Below are 19,147 nucleotides of genomic sequence, written 5' to 3'. Positions count from 1 at the left end.
ATAAATGTAAAAAAAGAAGAAAAAATACTGCAAGAAGATATCCCCAAATGCCAATCTAGCTTATGTTAGGGTGACAGGATTGATTATGAATTTTTTTTCCCTTCATTTTCCAAATTTTCTGAAACAAGGTTGGGTAATTTTATAATTTAAAAATTAAATTTAAAAATATAATTTATTAAAAGATATATATATAGTTTAAAGCTACCTTTAGCAACATAGTCTTTCAACTAGTTAATAAGAAAAAAGTGATTTCTCTATGTCTTGTCAATTTAGGAATGTAGCATATTGAAAAAGAGGTTAAAATGTTTTTTAAAAAATGAGAGTGGAGGCTGGAGATAAACAGGAAGGACTAAAGAATGGCTGAGAATTGAAACCTTGTTCTTATGTTTTCTGTAAATTCCAGAAAAAGAAATCACAAATCAGTACTTATGAAGGGGCACTTCATTTCACAAAGAGATAGAGTTTCATTCATCAAATATTATTATTATTTTTTTTTTTTTGCGGTACGCGGGCCTCCCACTGCTGTGGCCTCTCCCTTTGCGGAGCACAGGCTCCGGACGCGCAGGCTCAGCGGCCATGGCTCACGGGCCCAGCCGCTCCGCGGCACGTGGGATCTTCCCGGACCGGGGCACGAACCCATGTCCCCTGCATCGGCAGGCGGACTCTCAACCACTGCACCACCAGGGAAGCCCTATTCATCAAATATTTAAATAGTGACTAGATACCTGGTATTAGAAGTTACTAGGCACAGAAAATACAGAGGTGAACAACACAAACACACTGAAAATGCCAGGTGGTGCTAAATTCTAAGAAGAGATTTGAAATCAGGTGGTGATAATGGGTAACTGTGGTGGCAGGTTTAGATTAGATGCTCAAAGACAGCCTCTCTAAGGTAGTAAAATTTAAACTGAGATTGAGTGACAGCAAAAGTCAGTAATGTGACAATAACGAACAAAAGGATTACAGACAGCAGAAAGAGTGCCAAGGTCCTAAGGTTCAATTGATCTTGATATTTTGAAGGTAAAAAGAAGGCAAGATGCCAATTCAGTGGGAAAAGAATAGTTTTTTCAATAAATGGTGCTGCGACAACTGGGTATCCACATATAAAAAGAATGAAATTGGAACCCCACCTCACACCACATACAACAATTAACTCAAAATGGATCATATACCTAAATGTAAGAGCTAAGACTCTTAGAAGAAAAGTAGCGGTCCGCGGCCTGTTAGGAACTGGGCCGCACAGCAGGAGGTGAGCAGCAGGCGAGTGATCGAAGCTTCACTTGCTGCTCCCCATCGCTAGAATCATCGCCTGAACCATTCCCCCCACCAACCCTAGTCTGTGGAAAAACTGTCTTTCACGAAACCAGTCCCTGGTGCCAAAAAGGTCAGGGACTGCTGGGTTAGGCAACAGTTTCTTAGAGATGACACCAAGAGCACCAGCAACAAAAGAAAAAATAGATATATTAAACTTCATCAAAATTTGAAACTTTTTTGCTGCGAACAACACTATCAAGAAAGTGAAAAGGAAATCCACAGAATGGGAGAAAATATTTACAAATTATATATCTGATAAGGGTCTAGTATCCAGAATATTATAAGAACTTGTACAACTAAGTAATAAAAAGACAAATAACCCCATTTTTAAAATGGGCAAAGAATCTTAATAAACTATTTCTTTAAGGAAGACATGCAAATGACCAGTAAGCATATGAAAAGATGCTTAACATCTTTAGTCATTACAAAAATGCAAACCAAAACCACGAGATACCACTTTACACTCACTAGGATGGCTATAATAAAAAAGACAATAAACAGTCAGTGTTAGCAAGGATGTGGGGAAACTGGAACGCACTTGCATCAGTGATAAAATGATGCAGCCTCTTTGGGAAACAGTTTGGTAGTTCCTCAAGAACTTAAATACATCATTTGTAGAGACATGGATGGACCCAGAGACTGTCATACAGAGTGAAGTTAAGTCAGAAAGAGAAAAACAACTATCGTATGTGAACACATATATGTGGAATCTAGAAAAATGGTACAGATGAGCCAGTTTGCAAGGCAGAAATAGAGACACAGATGTAGAGAACAAATGTATAGACACCAAGCGGGGAAAAGGTTGGGTGGGATGAATTGGGAGATTGGGATTGACATATATACACTAACACGTATAAAACAGATAACTAATGAAAACCTGCTGTATAGCACAGGGAACTCTACTTCACTTTGCTGTACAGTAGAAACTAACACAACATTGTAAAACAACTATACCCCAATTAAAAAAAAAAAAAAGAACTTAAATACAGAGTTACCATATGACCCAGTAATTCTACTCTTAGATATCTATCCAGGAGAAATTAAAACAGTTACCATATGACCCATCAATTCCATCCTATGTATACAGCCAAGAGAAGTGAAAACATACATCCACATAAAACTTGTACACAAATGTTCACAGCAGCATTATTTACAATAGCCAAAAAGCAGAAACAACTCAAATGTCCATTAACTGGTGAATGGACAAAATGTGGTATATCCATACAGAGAATATCATTCAGCCATAAAAAGGAATGAACTACTGATACATACAACACAGATGAACCTTGAAAGTATTAAGCTAAGTTTAAAAAGCCAGTCACATGAAGTGAGAGTAGCACTGACACATATACACTATCAAATGTAAAACAGATGCTAGTGCGAAGCAGCTGTGTAGCACGGGGAGATCAGCTCAGTGCTTTGTGACCACTTAGAGGGGTGGGATAGGGAGGGTGGGAGGGAGGGCACATGGGGATATATGTACACGTATAGCTGATTCACTTTGTTATACAGCAGAAACTAACAACACTGTAAAGCAATTATACTCCAATAAAGGTGTTAAAAAAAAAAAGCCAGTCACAAAAGACCACATATTTTATTATTCCATTTTTAAAATGTCCAGAATAGGGAAGTCCATAGAGACCAATAAGTAGATTAATGGTTGTTTAGGGCCTGGGAGACAGGGTAAGGATGGAGGTAAGTGGAGAGTGACAGTTAATGGGTGCAGGGTTCCTTTTGTAAGTTAAAATATTCTAAAATTAGACTGCAATGATGACTGCACAACCCTGTGAATATACTAAAAAACAGTAAACTGTACATTTTCAATGGTGAATTGTATGGTATGTGAATTTACATCTCAATAAAGCTGTTAAAAAATATAAAAGGCTGAGCTTCCAGTAACGGAAGGCTAATTAATTAGCTAATTAATTAATTCAGATTAACCCTCTAAGGACAACTGAAAACTTGGATAAATTACATTAATTCTATGAATACTTACAGAGCATAAACCATGTTCACAGCACTGTTTTAGGCAATGAAACAGAAAATTGTTTTCTTAAAAATAGTAAAGAGCTGACATTCAGTGAGGAATATATGGCAAAAATCAAGAAGGCAAGAAAGATAAGCAATGCATCATCAGCACTCAAAGCCACTTTTGCCTTGAGGATATCTGCCAAACAGGAAGAATCGGCTGCAAAACTGAGCTACTCTTTTAGCAGCTTCCTGAAGTGAGGATGATAAAAATAAATCTCTGAGTCCAAGGGAGGTGGGGAATCTAATAAGTCCTACCCCAACCTTCTTCTAGACTGGGACCTACGTCCTCAGGTAAGGATGAACCAAACTGCAGTCCGGTGCCAAGTCTTCTCGATTATCTAAGGAATCACAGGCCTTGAGCTGGGCTAGATTAAGGCAATCTTGGACTAGTAGTAGCACCCTTCTAAGGGTGCCTGGCAGGAGTAATGAAAACTCTTATCTGGAGAAAGGTATCTAACCTAGGCCTCAAAATTATTCCCTCAAATATCTTCTCAAATATAACATCAAACACTAACCAGAAACACAAAGGGGTAAGATACAATGAGTGAGAAACAGTAGAAACAGACACTAGAGACATACCCACAGAGACTTAAGACACTGGAATTATCAGACACATAAAAATAACAATGCTTACCCTGGTTAGAAAATTAAAAAACAAGTTTGAGAATATCAGCAGGGAATAAGAAACTAAAAAAGTGATACAGCAGACTTAAAAAAGACTTTCTAGAAATGAAAAAATACAATTACTGAAATTAAGAACTCATTTAGCAGCAGATTATTCATAGCTGAAGAGAGAAGTAGTGAACTGGAAAACATTTCTAAAGAAATTATGCAGAATGTGATGGAGAGTAACAAAGAGATGAAAAATGTAGAAAGTGTAAGAGACAGAGGATACAGTGAGAAGATATAGGATGTCTACTAGAGTTACATAAAGAGAAAAAGAGAAAGCAGCATATATAATATTTGAAGAAATAACAGCTTAAATTTTTACAAACTGGATGAAGGACAACCAATCCATAAATTCGAGATGCCCACAAATCCGAAGAATGATAAGTTTTAAAAATCCATGCTTAGATACATCATATAAAGCTGAAAAACAAACAAAAAACCCAAAGAAAAATAAAACCTTAAGAGCAGATAGAGAGAAAAAAAAACCTAGATTATCTTCAAAGGAGTTAGACTGACATTTGCCTTATCTATAGAAGCTAGAAGGCAAAGTAATGATTATCTCCTACTAAGTGAAATCCTATATCCAGTGCCAACCTACAATCTTCTACTGAAACCATTCTTCAAGAGTAAAGAAATAAAGATTTTGAAAGGAAACACAAATCTGCACTAAAGTAAAGTCTAAAGGGGGAAACAGACAGAAGGTCAGAAATACAAGTAGTAAATACACTGATAAATCAAAATTAATCCTGACCACATTAAATAAGAGGAAAGAAAAAAAACAGATCTAGCAGGACAAAAAGAAAGCCACATGTAAAACAACTGCTAACATATACTGTAGGTCTTACCATATGCAGGCACTGTTGTAAGCTCTTCACATATTTTAATTCATTTAATCCTTACAACAACATATGAAGTAGGTGGTATATTAGCCTGATATTAAGGAAGGGAAGACTGAAGCAAAGAGATATTAAAATCTGGCATATTTGAACAGATTGTGGTGGGCTCTAGAGAGCCTTGTGGTGGGCAATGTTCCACTTCTGGACCTGGACAGTGGTTACACAAGTATTTGCTTCATAATTATTATACTATATTTACTTTATGCCCTTTTCACATTACCATTATATTTCACAATAATAAATGATAAAAGAAATGAACAAAGTCAATGTGGCTGAACAGTAGTGACTGAAGGAAAAAATGGAAACAGAAAAATAGGCATACATTAGGAAATGAAATAAAAACATGATTCACAGCTACATATTTCAGTGTGATTCAACTGTACATTATTATTAATAAACTTTGAACTTAAAGAATCAATAACTTTAGGGACTTCCCTGGTGGTCCAGTGAGTAAGACTCTGCGCTCCCAATGCAGGGGGCCCAGGTTCGATCCCTGGTTGGGGAACTAGATCCGGCATGCATGCCACAACTGGGAGTTGCATGCTGCAACTAAGAGTCCGCATGCTTCAACTAAGAAGTCCGCATGCTGCAACTAAAGATCCTGCATGCCATAATGAAGATCCCGTGTGCTGCAACTAAGACCCGGCACAGCCAACATACATACATACATACATACATACATAAAAAAAGAGAAACAAACAGGCTTGCAGGAATCAATGACTTTATTTAAGGGTTACCTGTATCATACACTGGGACACGTATAACTACTTATAAGTAAAATAAAGTGGCAATTTCCTATGTTTTCAACTTTTTAGAACCATTTTTCTTTTTTATCATCATGGTAGATTCTAATCTGGTAAAGATTTTCCTGCAAAGCATTTTATGTACAAAAGCTTACCTGACTTCTCAGATAAAGGGAAAAGTCTGGCCAAAAAGAGCTGAATTCGTCCACAGAAGACTGTATTCTGGGATTTTGATAATCTTCGTAAGAGATCTAACAACACATGGAAACGAAGATTACACAGGTGAGATCATTCTATGTTTATTACAACCATACCCAAGTTTCTTAACCAGTTTGTCAAAAGTATTTTCCTAAAGCAGTAGTTCTCAAAATGGGGGTAGAAACTATTTTTGTCACAAAAAAGCTCTAGAAAATTAGGAATAAAACTAAACAAGTTTAGCATGGGTAAGACAAGCTTTACTAAATTTTTTTGGTTTTTCATTAAGTTTATATCCAGAACAGGAATAGTTTAACTTACAGCAAATGATCAGTTTTAATAAGTCAGACGGCTATTTAAAAATGAAGATACAATCTACTTTAAAAATTTTACCACTTATGTTTAATTCCACCACCTGTTTTCCTGGCCACATTTACTTTTTAAAAAACAATCATTTACTGTTGAATTACTTACCATTGCACATACGTAGTAAATAATTTTTCCCAGCAGAATAGAATGTATTCTGAAATTAAGACAGAAATTATTACTATTGTTCTGAAGTTGCTGCACATTCTTCAATAATAAGTCACAGGAAGTAAAATTTTAAAGAACACTACTATGCACTGAGAATCTACTATGCCACTTTCACTTTTTGCAAGCAAATAACATTTTTAATGAAATAAAAATATTTTCAAATATATAACAAAACACGATTCTAAGTAACTTTTAAACATGTAAAAGTGTGTGTTTTCAAGTTAATTGTATCTACTCAAATTTTGTACTTCCATTTTTTTCTCCATATGACTTTTACTTGGCTTTTCCAAGAGAGCAGAATATATAATTCTCATAGGGACAAACTTTTTGGCAATCAGCAATATTAGAAATATAAGCAAAAAACAAACAAAAAACAACAACAACAAAAACTACCCTCAGAACTCTGGATCTATAGAAAGATAATATTAGCAGAAAAAGAAACAAAGGCACTTACTGATTTCCAAGTAGCAACATTTTTTTCCACAAAAGTGAATATTGTGTCACACTGATCCAAAGGAAGGCAATCCAAAACATCTCCCAACAATACAAAAGGTGTAGATGCTGTACAAATACCTTCAAGTGGAGCACAAGCCAATTAAAAAGTTTAAAGTACTGTTGAGTAAAACAGCCCATGCAAAATAATTTTGTAGAAAATATTAAAGGTATACTTTGTCAATCCTAACAAGGCTGTGAAAGACAAGAAACAGAAGCAACCTAAAGTCCCCAAACAGGATATACTTAAGTAAGTGTTGGTATGTGATGATGATAATCATTCTTGATAACACATCTAGAGCATTTACTATATGTCAGGCACACTGAAGTGCTTTACATGTACTAACACATGTAATCCTTATAACCCTATGAGGTAGATAACATTATCTCCAGTTTATAGAATGGGAAAACTGAGACACAGAAGTTAAATAACTTGCCCAAAATCATAGAGCCAGTAAGTGGTAGAGCTGGGATACGAACCCAGGCAGTCTGGCTCCACAGTCTGTTTTCTTCACCACTAAGCTATTCAAAAGAATATAATGCAGCCAATTAAAAACGATGGTTATGACTATAATAACTTGGAAAATGTTTATGATATAATGTCAAGTGAAAAAGGCAGGGTTCAAAACTGTATTGGGTATTATGGTTATCACAATAAAATCTTTTAAAAAGACCAGAGAAACTAAAACCATATACCAAAATAAATGGTAGTTTTTTTTTAAAGTAGAAGAATTAGGACTAGTATGTTCCCTTCTCATTTCCAAATGTTCTGTACTATTGCTAAAATTTAAGTTGTCTGTGATTTGAAAGAACTACTTCAAAAAAGATAACAAAACATCATTGTAAAGCAATTATACTCCAATAAAGATGTTAAAAAAAAAAGGGTAAATGAACTTCAAATTGAAAATTCTGTTCTTCCACTCTTCCTAAAGCTTTCAAAGCCTTCTGAAGTGGCAAAATAAATATCTGTCTCTAAAAAAAAAAAAAGATTTGATACTGATTTCAACTCATTAAACTTTTACAATACCATTGTTTCAAGGGAAAAAAGGGTAAAATTAAAAGTTGTTTATTTCTAAATTCAATCTTACTAAAGTAAAGCAATAAATTAAAGACTTTAAGGTCATCTAGGCTAGCTAAAAATACTTTTACCTCCCTGCTCATTCTTCCTTCTATTTTTACGTAATAGATACTAACACTTGTTAAGTGTTTAGGAAAAGTAGACACCTCAGCATGATATGTGAAAAAAAAAAAAAAGTACTGAGGGTGTACTATTAGCCCAAAATACTGCATTAACACAGTATGTTCAGAAACAGGAAGTAGTATTTCCAGCTCTGCTCTGCACTGGTAAGATCATATCTGGAATGTGATGTGAGGGATACTGCCTAGAACCAGGGAGGCATAAGGCAGCAAATTTCAACTCAATACAAAGGGGAAATTGCACTATCAGAACTATCTAACAGAAATCAAATCGTGAGCTCCATCAATGGGAGTAGAGGCTGGAGGACCACCCGCCAAGGACTTTACTGAGGGGAGACAGGATAGGCCAGAGACAAGAACGGACCATATGACCTCTAAAGTCCTTTAACACTTAGATTTGTGATACTTTTATGTCCTGTATATCCAAGAGATTTGAGAGGCATACTCCCTGCCCTTAGCAGAAGTATAGTCTGGCAAAAGTTAATTCACATTAATAACTATAGAAAATTACCTAAATTCCACTCTCAAAGATTCGGATTCAGTAAAACAAAGCTAAAGCCTGGCAATCTCATTTGAGGGGCTTCCCTGGTGGCGCAGTGGTTAATAATCCACCTGCCAATGCAGGGGACATGGGTTCGAGTCCTGGTCCAGAAGATCCCACATGCCGCACAGCAACTAAGCCCGTGTGCCACAACTACTGAAGCCTGCGTGCCTGGAGCCCGGGCTCTGCAACAAGAGAAGCCACTGCAATGAGAAGCCTGTGCACTGCAACGAAGAGTAGCCCCCGCTCTCCACAACTAGAGAAAAGCCCACGCGTAGCAACGAAGACCCAACGCAACCAAAAATAAATAAATAAAAATAACTATAAATAAATAAATAAATAAATAAAAGAAAAGTCTCTTGAAACTATCCCCTACTGCCACTGCCCCATTTTAATTGTCCTCTACCTAGTTTTCCTGCCAGCAGTTTCTCCCAATTCAATGGCTCTTCCATAGGTCCTCTTTAGCATGGCACACAAAGCCCTTTACAAATGGCCCTAACCTACCCCTCCTGCTTATTTTCTTCACCATTCTCATCATCCTCTCACCATTCTGCTCCACATTTTTTTTAGTCATGGTGAACTAGGTCTTTATATAGCTATATCCTTCTGTTTCTGCCTGACAAATTACTCATCCCTCACATCCCAGCTCTTATGTTACAGTTTCCTTTCTAAGACCATCCTGATTCCTTCAGACTCTGAAGTTTAGAGAATCACTTCAACCATACTTCATTCCTACTTCACCCCCCACCCCAGTAAGACATTTAGACGTGTTTCCTCCATTAGCCACTAGGCTCCTTACAGGCAGCGAATACGTTTTATTTACCACTGAATCTCCCAAGTCCTAGCTCAGTACCAGGCACATAGTAGATGCTCAATAAATATTTACCTGATGAACAGAACAAGTGGAGAACAAAGAAAGTGCCAAAGTGTGCACTGTATACACTAGTGACAAGAAATACCTGTGAGCTAATTTCCATGGGATTTCTTGGCAAAGAGGGTAGGCAGAATTTTTTAAATGAACAAAATCAATTAGGTAGAGAGGTATGGGGAGAATAAGTTTTAAATAAAACATGTCATGCCCAAGATTGCTTTAAAAAAAAACAAAACAAACCCATACTTACCTTCAGTAACTCCCCCAATAGCAAGAGAAATAATAGCTAAAAAGCTTTCACATGATGAATGATTTATCTACCAACAAAAGAGAAAACAGCTTAATTCAGGAGCCAGACTTTAGACTAATTTGATAATAAGAAAAACATATCCTCTGACATTAAATTGATTATCACAAACCCTGGATAAAGATATTTCTCACAGAAGATAAGATTACTTTCTAAGATGAAAATTTAAAAAATGAACAGCAATAACCCTAACTGTACAAGTATATCAAACAATTAAACAGCAGGTGATTCACTTAAAATCCAAGTCTTAGGAAGATCATTACATTAGCATGATTAAGGCTGTAAGCTTAATCAACTACACATGTGCTGAGGCCATAACTCACTCAATGGCACAGGACAAAGGCAGGGCCAGGGGAATTAATTGTACTGGTGCATCAATATGTCTGAAGGAGGGTTTTAATAGAAGAGAGGTGGTGCTTAGGTTTGATAACATCATAAAATCCAGCATTTATTGAGTGTACATTAAGTGCCATTTCACACAACCACCATGAAAAAATGGTATTTCCCCTCTTACAAATGAAATTGAGGCTCAGAAAAGCAAAGTAACTTGCCCAATACCTGACAACAGGTAAGTGACTAGGTCTGAAGAAGAGGAAAGAATGAATTTGACATAGAATTGTCCAAAAGAAAGGGACACTGTTTTATGGACACGGGAAAAGGGTCTAGCTTCTTGAGATCTAAGCTTTGCTAAACCAAGAATAAACTACTGAAACTTTTCCTTTCATTTGGGTGCTCCACTAATGGTAAATAAATTCAGATTTTTCATGTTTAGATTAAATTTCTCTACTGAAGTTGGATAGGCTATTGTTATTTTTGTTATTTTTGCAGGCGAACTGATAAGGGGAAAATGAGGGCATGGAATACCAGCTCCCATGCTGAACACCCTTGGACTAGACATTTTATGCCACTACAAGATGTGTCACTGTTTGTTTATACAGCAAAGCAAGAGGGTTCACCTTCAAATTACAGTTTTTGCTCAGGAAGACCTCTTATCAACTTTTCTTATACATATTCACTTGCAGAGGGCTCTACTCATTTAGTAAACCAAACCCTTAAACAAGTCAAACTGTGCTATTAAAACCCTTAATCCTTACACAACTCCTATACTAACTATGACCAAGTTAGGTTTCACAAAGTAACAAGTTCACTCTAGAAAAAATAGTCATGTTTAAATATCTATTCTAAGGATAAAAGCAAATTTAAAAATAATATTAATTTGCCAGCAAAATTCTAACGATAAATAAAGGAAAAACATACTTACAATTTCTTCTTCTAGAACACCTCTAAAAGCTTGGTCAAGGGTACATTTTTTTTCATTTTCACTATTAAAAACAAAAAACACCTGCATTTTTAAAGCAGCTCAGGGTAAGTATAAAGATTTCAGCGAGCCTATTTCATGGATATCAATGCCTTACCTTCCAGGCAACTGGCTGAAGGTATTCAACAAGGGCTTGATATTTTTGTTGTTCAGGGCCTCTCTGGTAGATTTCTAGAAAAATAAAAATAGCAAATAAGTAGAAAGATTTCTGCTTATTATTTACTGAAAAACATATCACTCATCAATAGTATGTCTAACTAAAAAATGTTTATACCTGGGAAAAATTACCTATGAGTCATTCTATCAGTAATTCTTATTCAAATACCACTTACTGATATAGACTCATCACTTTAAGCCTTGCAAGAGCCCCCCAGCTAGACTTTCTCATTCCAGGTTTTCCCTCCTCCTTTCTTTTTAAATATCCCATTCATGAGAGTATCCTGCTTTAAAAAAAAAAATCTCTAAGTGGCTCCTTATTTCGTAGCTTCCTCTAAACGCCCTTGATAATGTTATCCCACCCAAGCTATGCAACCTCATTTCCCAGTACCCCCTAACACATACTCTCTACTAGGGTCTAGCCATTTTCCCATCATTTTCTATCAAGCTCACTCTAGTGTATTCATTCCCATTATTCCTCCCACGTGCTCACGCAAATTCTATCCATTCTTCAAGACCCATCAAAAGTCCTACCTCGAAAAAAAAAAAAAAGTCCTACCTCGTCTACGTAGCTTGCCCAGCACAGTCCCTAACACCAAGTAAACTCTGATTGTCTTAAAGTAGTAAACCTGCTGGTTGTCTTAAAGTAGTCATAATTGAAAGACAAAAATATTGCCAAGTCATTCATTCTGTGAAAATTCACATACACTTGGAAAATCAATGTTACCTCACAGGAGTTACATTTATACTGGAAAAGTCCATTCCTGACTCTGCCTGTGAATAGGCTGTGTAATCTTGGGCATACCCCCTTACCTCTGTGCTTCATTTTCCTCACGAGTTAAATATGAGGGTTGTTGTAGATCCTTACTACCAACAGCAGCAGTGGCATCACCTGAGAGCTTGTTAGAAATGCAGAATCTCTGGCCCCCTTCCAGACCTACTTAACCAGAATCTACATTTAACAAGATCTCCAGGAGATCCCACCCGATGCTCAAGCTTGAGAAGCACTGGGCTAGATGAGCTCCCATTAAATGGTCCCCTCCAGGACTAATATAACCTTGGATATTCCTAACAGTTACTCCAGGCAGAATTTCAGAGCACTAGGGAGAAATACAGTCAAACAATTTAGTGATGGGCAACATAAAAAGAATACTGGGTTTGAAGTCAGAGAAAACAGTAAAGTAAATCATTTAACTTTTGGAGTGGGGGGAGGCTGTCTCAGTTTCTATCTCATCTACCAGGGATAATAAAACAGCCTCCTGACAGTGCTATTCTAAGAGTTAAACAAGCTAACATGAAAACGCTCTGTAAAGTGTTTCCCAAATGCTTAAACTACTGTTCCCCAATGTGTAAGAATAAAATGACAGCTGACAACCCTTCCCAAGCTGACCTGTTTGTCCTGTCCCACTTAGGACCTTCCTCTTCTTTCTCTTAGGAATGAGATACGGAGAATTAAAGGGTGGTGAATAAGCGGCCAGAACAACCACCTGGCAGCTTAGGAGGCGGGGCGGGAGCCGGTTCTCTGGGCTAAAGTCAGTCCCGCCCTCCCCCTTCAGCAGACCCCTTCCAGTTCTGGAGACACCTGCCCAGCTGAGAGAGCACTGCAGAGGAGCTGGACCCGAAGAGAGGTAGTCTGCGGGTGACCCCTCCACGCAGGGCGCAGACACGCCCAGAACGCGGGGTCCTGGGACCCGCCGGCGGGAAGGTGGAGGCGGACCGCAGAGGACGCGCGGAAGAGACAGGTAATGCGCCTTTGCCACTTCCCAGCCCACGACGAGGCCGGGAGCCCGTCGCCGCGGCGCACACGCCTCTGTCCCTGCTTTACCCTAGAGAAAAATTCGAGTAATTTCAGGGAGAGGAGGGCAAAAAATAGCGCTGAGCCAGGGCCGCACCCACCCGCCTTCCGCTCACCGTAAACCGCGTCCGCGCTTCGGGCAAACTGAAGAGCGGCGGCGTAGGAGACATCTTCTCGGACGCGCGTGCCCGCCACCGCGCCGCGGCGCCCGCCGATGACGTCAGGGCGGGAGCGAAGAGATTGCCGGCTCCGTGCGCGGCTAGAGCGGCATGTGAGCGCAGGGGCGGGCCCGGTGGGGGATGGGAGCTTCTATGGTGACCGAGGACGGGCGGGCGCTGGGAGCCGGAGTCAGCCGCTCAATGCCCGATTCGGGCTCGTGGGTAACCCTTGAGGTGACGGTAGATGTGTGGCCTTGTCCTGTAAGCGCTGCGGGTTGCAGGCCGGGACGCGCACTTTGGCTGTGGTTTTCCTGTTTTGGGGAAGCCTGGTGAAAGGCGGCTGGTTACGGCTCAATGGGCCGCGAGGGAAGGTAACCGCCGCCCGAGAATCCAAGGCAGGTGGGTTATCCGGGAAAGCTCCAGGCTGGGGAAGTGTTGGCAGTGGCCGTGCACCGCCGGACCAAAGTCCCTTTCGAGGAGTGGTCCCAGCTCCGGATTTGCGTTTCTGCCCTACAGTTCATGGGCGCTGTAGCTCAGGAGCAGCCTCCTCTTCTGAGGAATAGACATAACGCTTATATCTTGGGCTGTGGAGGAACGTCAATGAAATCATGAATGCGCGTGTGACTTGTATAGCAATGCAAGTATTATGAATGTTTGGGGATTCGTTAACTTTGCTGGCACATAGAGGGCTATACTGAAAGGAAGATCTTGGAGGAATGCAGTACTCGGCGCTGATTGGATAGCGCGTGGCGCCGCGTCAAGGGTTGGAGGCACCAGCTGCAAAACCTTGTCTCAGCGGTTTCCTCCCTTGGCCAATGAGAGAGGCTTGGCCAATGAGAAGCCAAGTGGCAGTAACTTTTCAGTTGGAATTATGCTGTGGGAGAAGAAGCACTGACCCAAACACTTCCTACCAGCTCTTATTCACCTCCATGTGAACCTAAATGAAGAAAGCTAGGCGCGCTTTATCTTGTTCCCTTCGTTGATATCCGGCGAGAATACAGGACACTAACAAAAAGACAGCTTTGCATAGTCTTGTTCCTAAGTGGGAATTGTGAACAGTGCTGGCTACCTGGAGCATTGCAGGTTTTTTAGAATCAACAGAATCATTCAGGTTTGATTGTGCAATGTAAATTTCCAAATTGCCAAAATAAACAGGTTTTAACTGATTTAATAGGTAGCTGATGTATTAGGATTATTATTATACTATAGATGATTATTAACTGTGTGGAGCACAACTAAGACCCAAGAGGTAAATAAAATTATTTTTTACAAAATCCAAACAGAAGAATAGCTTGAGTTTATTGACTCATCCATCAAAGCCTAGTGACTTAGAATTGTGTTTATTCACACATTTGCTGGGCACTTTGTACACAGTGGACAGTATTTGTTGAATGAGTAATAAATATATGGACATATGATTGAATGAACAAAATAATATAGCTTAATTGCTGTTTTGGGGAGCTCAGGTCGACATAAGTGAAACAACTGCAGTGTACAATTTTGATCACGAGTAATTTGCATCATAGTTGCTGTAAGAGATCAAAGGAGAGAGGGACCATATGAGGTGGTCAAGGAGCCTTTGTGGAAAAGAGAGAATACGAGCTGGACCCTGAAGGATTCCAATAGACAGGTCAGAGTGTGAAGGGGTGAATAGGAAAGACATTCCAAAGGGTGAGGAAGGTGTGAGCAGAGGTGTGGAAAGAAGAAAGCACAGTGAAAGGTAGCTGTTGACTTTGACTTAAACTTTGGATTCTGAATAGAAATAGAGTTGAAAAACTGGGTTGGAACCAGATTGTATTCGTGTTTCAGGCCAAAGAATGTTACTGGTTTAAAAATGGCATTTGCAGTTCCTCCCAAGTTATAGCCAGCAATATATTTTGTGGGAAGGAGAGAAATGAGCTGTTGTTGCTAATGAGTGAACAGATGCCCGATAAACAGTAGGGGATAATGGGGAGTTACTGTTTAATGTGTACAGATTTCAGATTGGGATGATGACAAAGTTCAGGAGGTGGAATTGGGTGGCGTTTGCACAGCACTGTAAGTGTACTTAATGACACTGACTTGTACACTTAAAAATGGTTAAAATACTAAATTTTATTTATACTTTTCCACAAGTTAAGAAAAAAATCTATGTAAAAACAGCAGTCTGATGCCAGATAACTTAAAAAGGGCAAAAACGTCACAGCCATCAGTATGATCTTGAGATCTCAAGGTGAAGTGATATTCAATAAGGCAAGGAAGTAGGTGATGCATTTTAAAAAGTTGTCCATCAAAACTCACTACCATAGAAAAGTGTTAGCATTTAGATCATGTTAATAAATGCCTTATAATTCCCAAAGCACTTAACGTGTAGTAAGACATTTGATCCTTTAAATGATATTTTGATATGAGTAACACAGCGATTATGCTCACTTTACACATGAGGAAGCAAACTCAAAGAGATGGGGTTCTTGATAGAGGTAACTGGCAACATGAAATTACCCATGGGTTTTGATTTCAATTTTTTAGCTCTACACTGTCATACTGTCGTAAGTAATAGTCAAGTTTTATTGAGTACCTCCTATGAGCCAGACACTTTTCTTGTATTATTCCTACTCCTTACAACAACATTGTACATAGTTATACACATCAGTGAGGAAACAGGCTCATCTGTCCTAGGTCACATGGCTAGAGGAAGCTAGGTTTGGGATTTGAACCCCTAGCCGTAATGCCAAAGCCTATATTTTTCTCGAGTCTTAACTCATGAATCTTTACAAAGCCATGGGCCTAGATAATGGCTCATAAATTATTTCCTTATAATTAGATAAGGGTGGGGATCATATTGTCATTCATAACATAAGTGTTTAAAGAAGTGTGTGATAATAACATTCCAAGGGCAGACATCCAATAACATGTAAATTCCTCACTTACATTTATTGAGCACCTCTTCTTCCTGCTATGCTAGTGAGGTAAGATGGACCAGGGAATGCCTCTCTGTTAGGAAACACCTCCATGGGAAATTCTAGGATGGATGGTTTGGATGGATTCTAAGCATTCACATCTTTATTCCTCTTCTTTTCCTTGGTATGTCTCATTTGGATTCAAGTTATCATTGGTGTGGTGAGATCTAGGAGAAAAGGACCAGGGAGGCAGCTTAGTCTGCTTTCGTTCTGGTCTTTATCCTCTAGCCCAGGCTAAGGAAACTTTGTTCCATGCGAACAAGTCAACCGTGTTAGCATGTTGGATTGCGGCCTTTGCCGGTTTGGGTTCTAGGCCCTAGCCCTCTTTCCTTTCCTCTCCCTAGGGAATTTAAGTGGCTTGAAAGAACTATATTGACAGGCAACTGATGTTTGAGAGGCAAAGTTGAGCAAAAAGAATGAGACTCCTGCATTGGGAGAGGAATGTCGCTGAGAAGAAGAATGGAAGAGGTTTGGCACTTTGTGTATATTTTGGGAGTTACATTTTTGTGGAAAAAGAGAAATTGCATGAAAACTGTGTGGGTGCTGTCTTTTTTATAGGGTGGTGGCAATTTTCAAGCGTTTTATATTGTAAATATTGTGCTATTCATTCAATATTTATTGAGTGCCTACTATTTGCTAGGCACAAGAACAATATTATTGGATTATATATGCAGTATTATTATTTTATTTTATTGTAAGTAGTGTATATATCATTATCTAGTATACGTTGTGAAATCCTATTTGGTGAGCTTGATTGGACCGCATAGATGAACATAATTTAAGGTCAGAAATTGAATAGTGGGTGATTCTTACCCTGGTGAGCCCAGCTTCCCTGAAAGGTTAGGCAGAGATTTTGACTGAAATTGACCCATCACTTGGCTTGTATCCCTTTCCTATCCTGTTTCTCTCCCTTACTGGTTTCTCCTGAGAGCACCTTAATCATTTATTCACAAATTCTCCCCTCGGGGTTTGCTTCTGCAAGTCCTGATTGTGTTAGTTTGGGTCTACCAAGAAGCAGATGCCAACATTTGATTAGATGTGCAAGAGATTTATTAGGGAGGGAGCAAGAGCCAGGAGCAGGCAGCGAGAGCTTGCAGACCACAGTGCAGGGCTGACACCTGTGGAAAGAGAGAGGGAGGGAAGAAGAGAAGTGCAGCTCCAGGAAAGGTTTGACTTTGCCAGTGGGGAGATGTCAGGCCAAACTTCTTGTAGGAAGGGTCTGGCAGTTTGCCAGAATGGACCTGCCCTGGTTACCTCTGCCATGCTCAGTCATTGACCTAGAGCCACCCTCAGAAAGCCTGGCCTCGGTACAAGCGTGGTGGACCCAGCAGGCAGCAGTGGGGCTGTCAGTCAATTATGTTTCCCACAGCAAATGGTCTGAGGGGAGCGTTTTCATGGCCACCACACTCTCCTAAGTTTTTGATATAATATTTTCTTCATTTGTTAATTCTCAACTAAGATATATATTAGTTGTGTGTGTGTATGTGTGTGTGTGTGTGTGTGTGTGTGTGTATGTGTATATATGGATGAACCTGGCACTTTGAACAAAACAGAAGAGTTAACTATCCTCATGGAGTTTTTATTCTATATGGGAGAAAAGATTTTTTTAAAAGTAAAGAAAAACATAAAAGAATTTCACTGTGAAAAATGCTATGAAGGAAACAACAGCATATATTGAGTGCCCTTGTGTGCTTGAATTCTTAGTGCTTTACATGTATGAACTATTTAGCCTTCCCAGCAACCTTGTGAGGTAGGTACTCTTTATTATTCCTGGTTTACAGAAGAACCTGAGATGAAGAGTGCTTAAGTAACGTAGCCCCAAGGTCCCTCAAAACCAAAGGAATGAGAGACTGAGGCAGGGGATGCTCCAGCAGTATTTAACTTTTGAGTTGCCAGGAAAGACCTCTCTGAAGAAATGATATTTAAGCTAAAGCTTAAAGAATGGAAAGGAATGAGCTGTATATTTGTGAGGGTGGGATTTGGCAGAGGAAGGCAAGAACGACATTCATATGACTGGTGATTTTTCATTCTGTATGTTTCCAAATGTTTATAAATGAAGGTCAAGATTGTTCAGTCCTAATCACTGTTGCAGGGCTGCGCAGCACGTTTCCCACTCCTCGCTTGCCATTCCCACCACCTTTGCCCCATTCTTGTAACAGACAAACAGTTGTGGGCATAGGACCAGGCCTGGCCAGCAGTAAGTCTTTGACATTTTTCTCCTGCAGCTGGACAATATGGCGGTTGTACTAGTCAGAGTTTCTCTTTTATAAAACAATAGAAACCTGCTCTGGTTAGTATTTTGAGAAGTAAGTTATTGGGAGGGTATCAGGAAGCTCATACAAATAAAAGGCTGGAGATAAAGCTTGGGCAGGCCTCAGTGGAAGCAAGACATAGCTTCAGTCTTGAGGTGCCCCGCCAACACCATTTCTATGGCTTGGCTCTGCTCCTGGATTCGGCAGCCCCTGGGCACTTGTCACCGCGTCACTGAACATTGACCACCACACCATGCTGCTGCAGCTGTCCTGCATCATCTCCAGCTCTCAGACCTTTGCACGTCTTCCTCGAGATTCAAGTTCGTGGCTGACAGTATCTGATTGGCTATACTCAGGTCTCGTGCTTGTGCTCTAGCTTCCAGGGAACAGGAAGAGTTATACCTGTCCCTCCTCGCTTTCAGCTTCTGTAGTGAGCTGCAGAGCCCTATTTTGGGATTTCCCTTCAACTGGAAAGAGTATTTGGATGCTGAACAGCAAGTAGGATGATATCCATTGGTGATGCTGGCTGCCTAGCCTGATTCTCTGTTACCACAGGAGCCGTGGTGAATATTGAGCTAATGCTGCCGTCTTCCTTATCACTTGGAGAAAGCCCATCTTCAGAAAGAGAAAATGAGGCCAACACACAGACACAGAGCTAACAGATGGACTATAGGAAATGAAAAGAGAAGAGGAGGATCTAATGTACAGCTCAGTGATTATAGTGAATAATACTGTATTT

General features: G+C 39.5%; 1 protein-coding gene across 2 annotated transcripts in view; it reads right to left on the bottom strand.

Moving 5' to 3' along the window:
- Positions 1–13,379, bottom strand: part of THOC1 (THO complex subunit 1) — a 46,307-nt gene extending 32,928 nt beyond the window's left edge. The window contains exons 1-7 of one of the 2 annotated variants that reach the window (XM_082640422.1): positions 13,176–13,379; positions 11,206–11,279; positions 11,052–11,112; positions 9,734–9,800; positions 6,837–6,955; positions 6,323–6,371; positions 5,809–5,904 (exon numbers count right to left, since the gene is read on the bottom strand). In XM_082640422.1, the coding sequence (XP_082496548.1) occupies positions 5,809–5,904; positions 6,323–6,371; positions 6,837–6,955; positions 9,734–9,800; positions 11,052–11,112; positions 11,206–11,279; positions 13,176–13,229 (520 nt within the window). In that variant the 5' untranslated portion in view covers positions 13,230–13,379. Of the gene's footprint in view, positions 1–5,808; positions 5,905–6,322; positions 6,372–6,836; positions 6,956–8,582; positions 9,488–9,733; positions 9,801–11,051; positions 11,113–11,205; positions 11,280–13,175 lie in introns of those variants that run through there. The other variant, XM_082640421.1, reaches the window with a different exon arrangement.
- Between the last annotated feature and the right edge of the window lie 5,768 nt (positions 13,380–19,147).

The sequence above is a fragment of the Mesoplodon mirus genome (genome assembly GCF_964341445.2).
Source record: "Mesoplodon mirus genome assembly, chromosome: 13".
NCBI lineage: Eukaryota > Metazoa > Chordata > Mammalia > Artiodactyla > Ziphiidae > Mesoplodon > Mesoplodon mirus.
The sequence above is the reverse complement of the archived record's forward strand: the minus strand, read 5'-3'. Positions and strand labels throughout refer to the sequence as shown.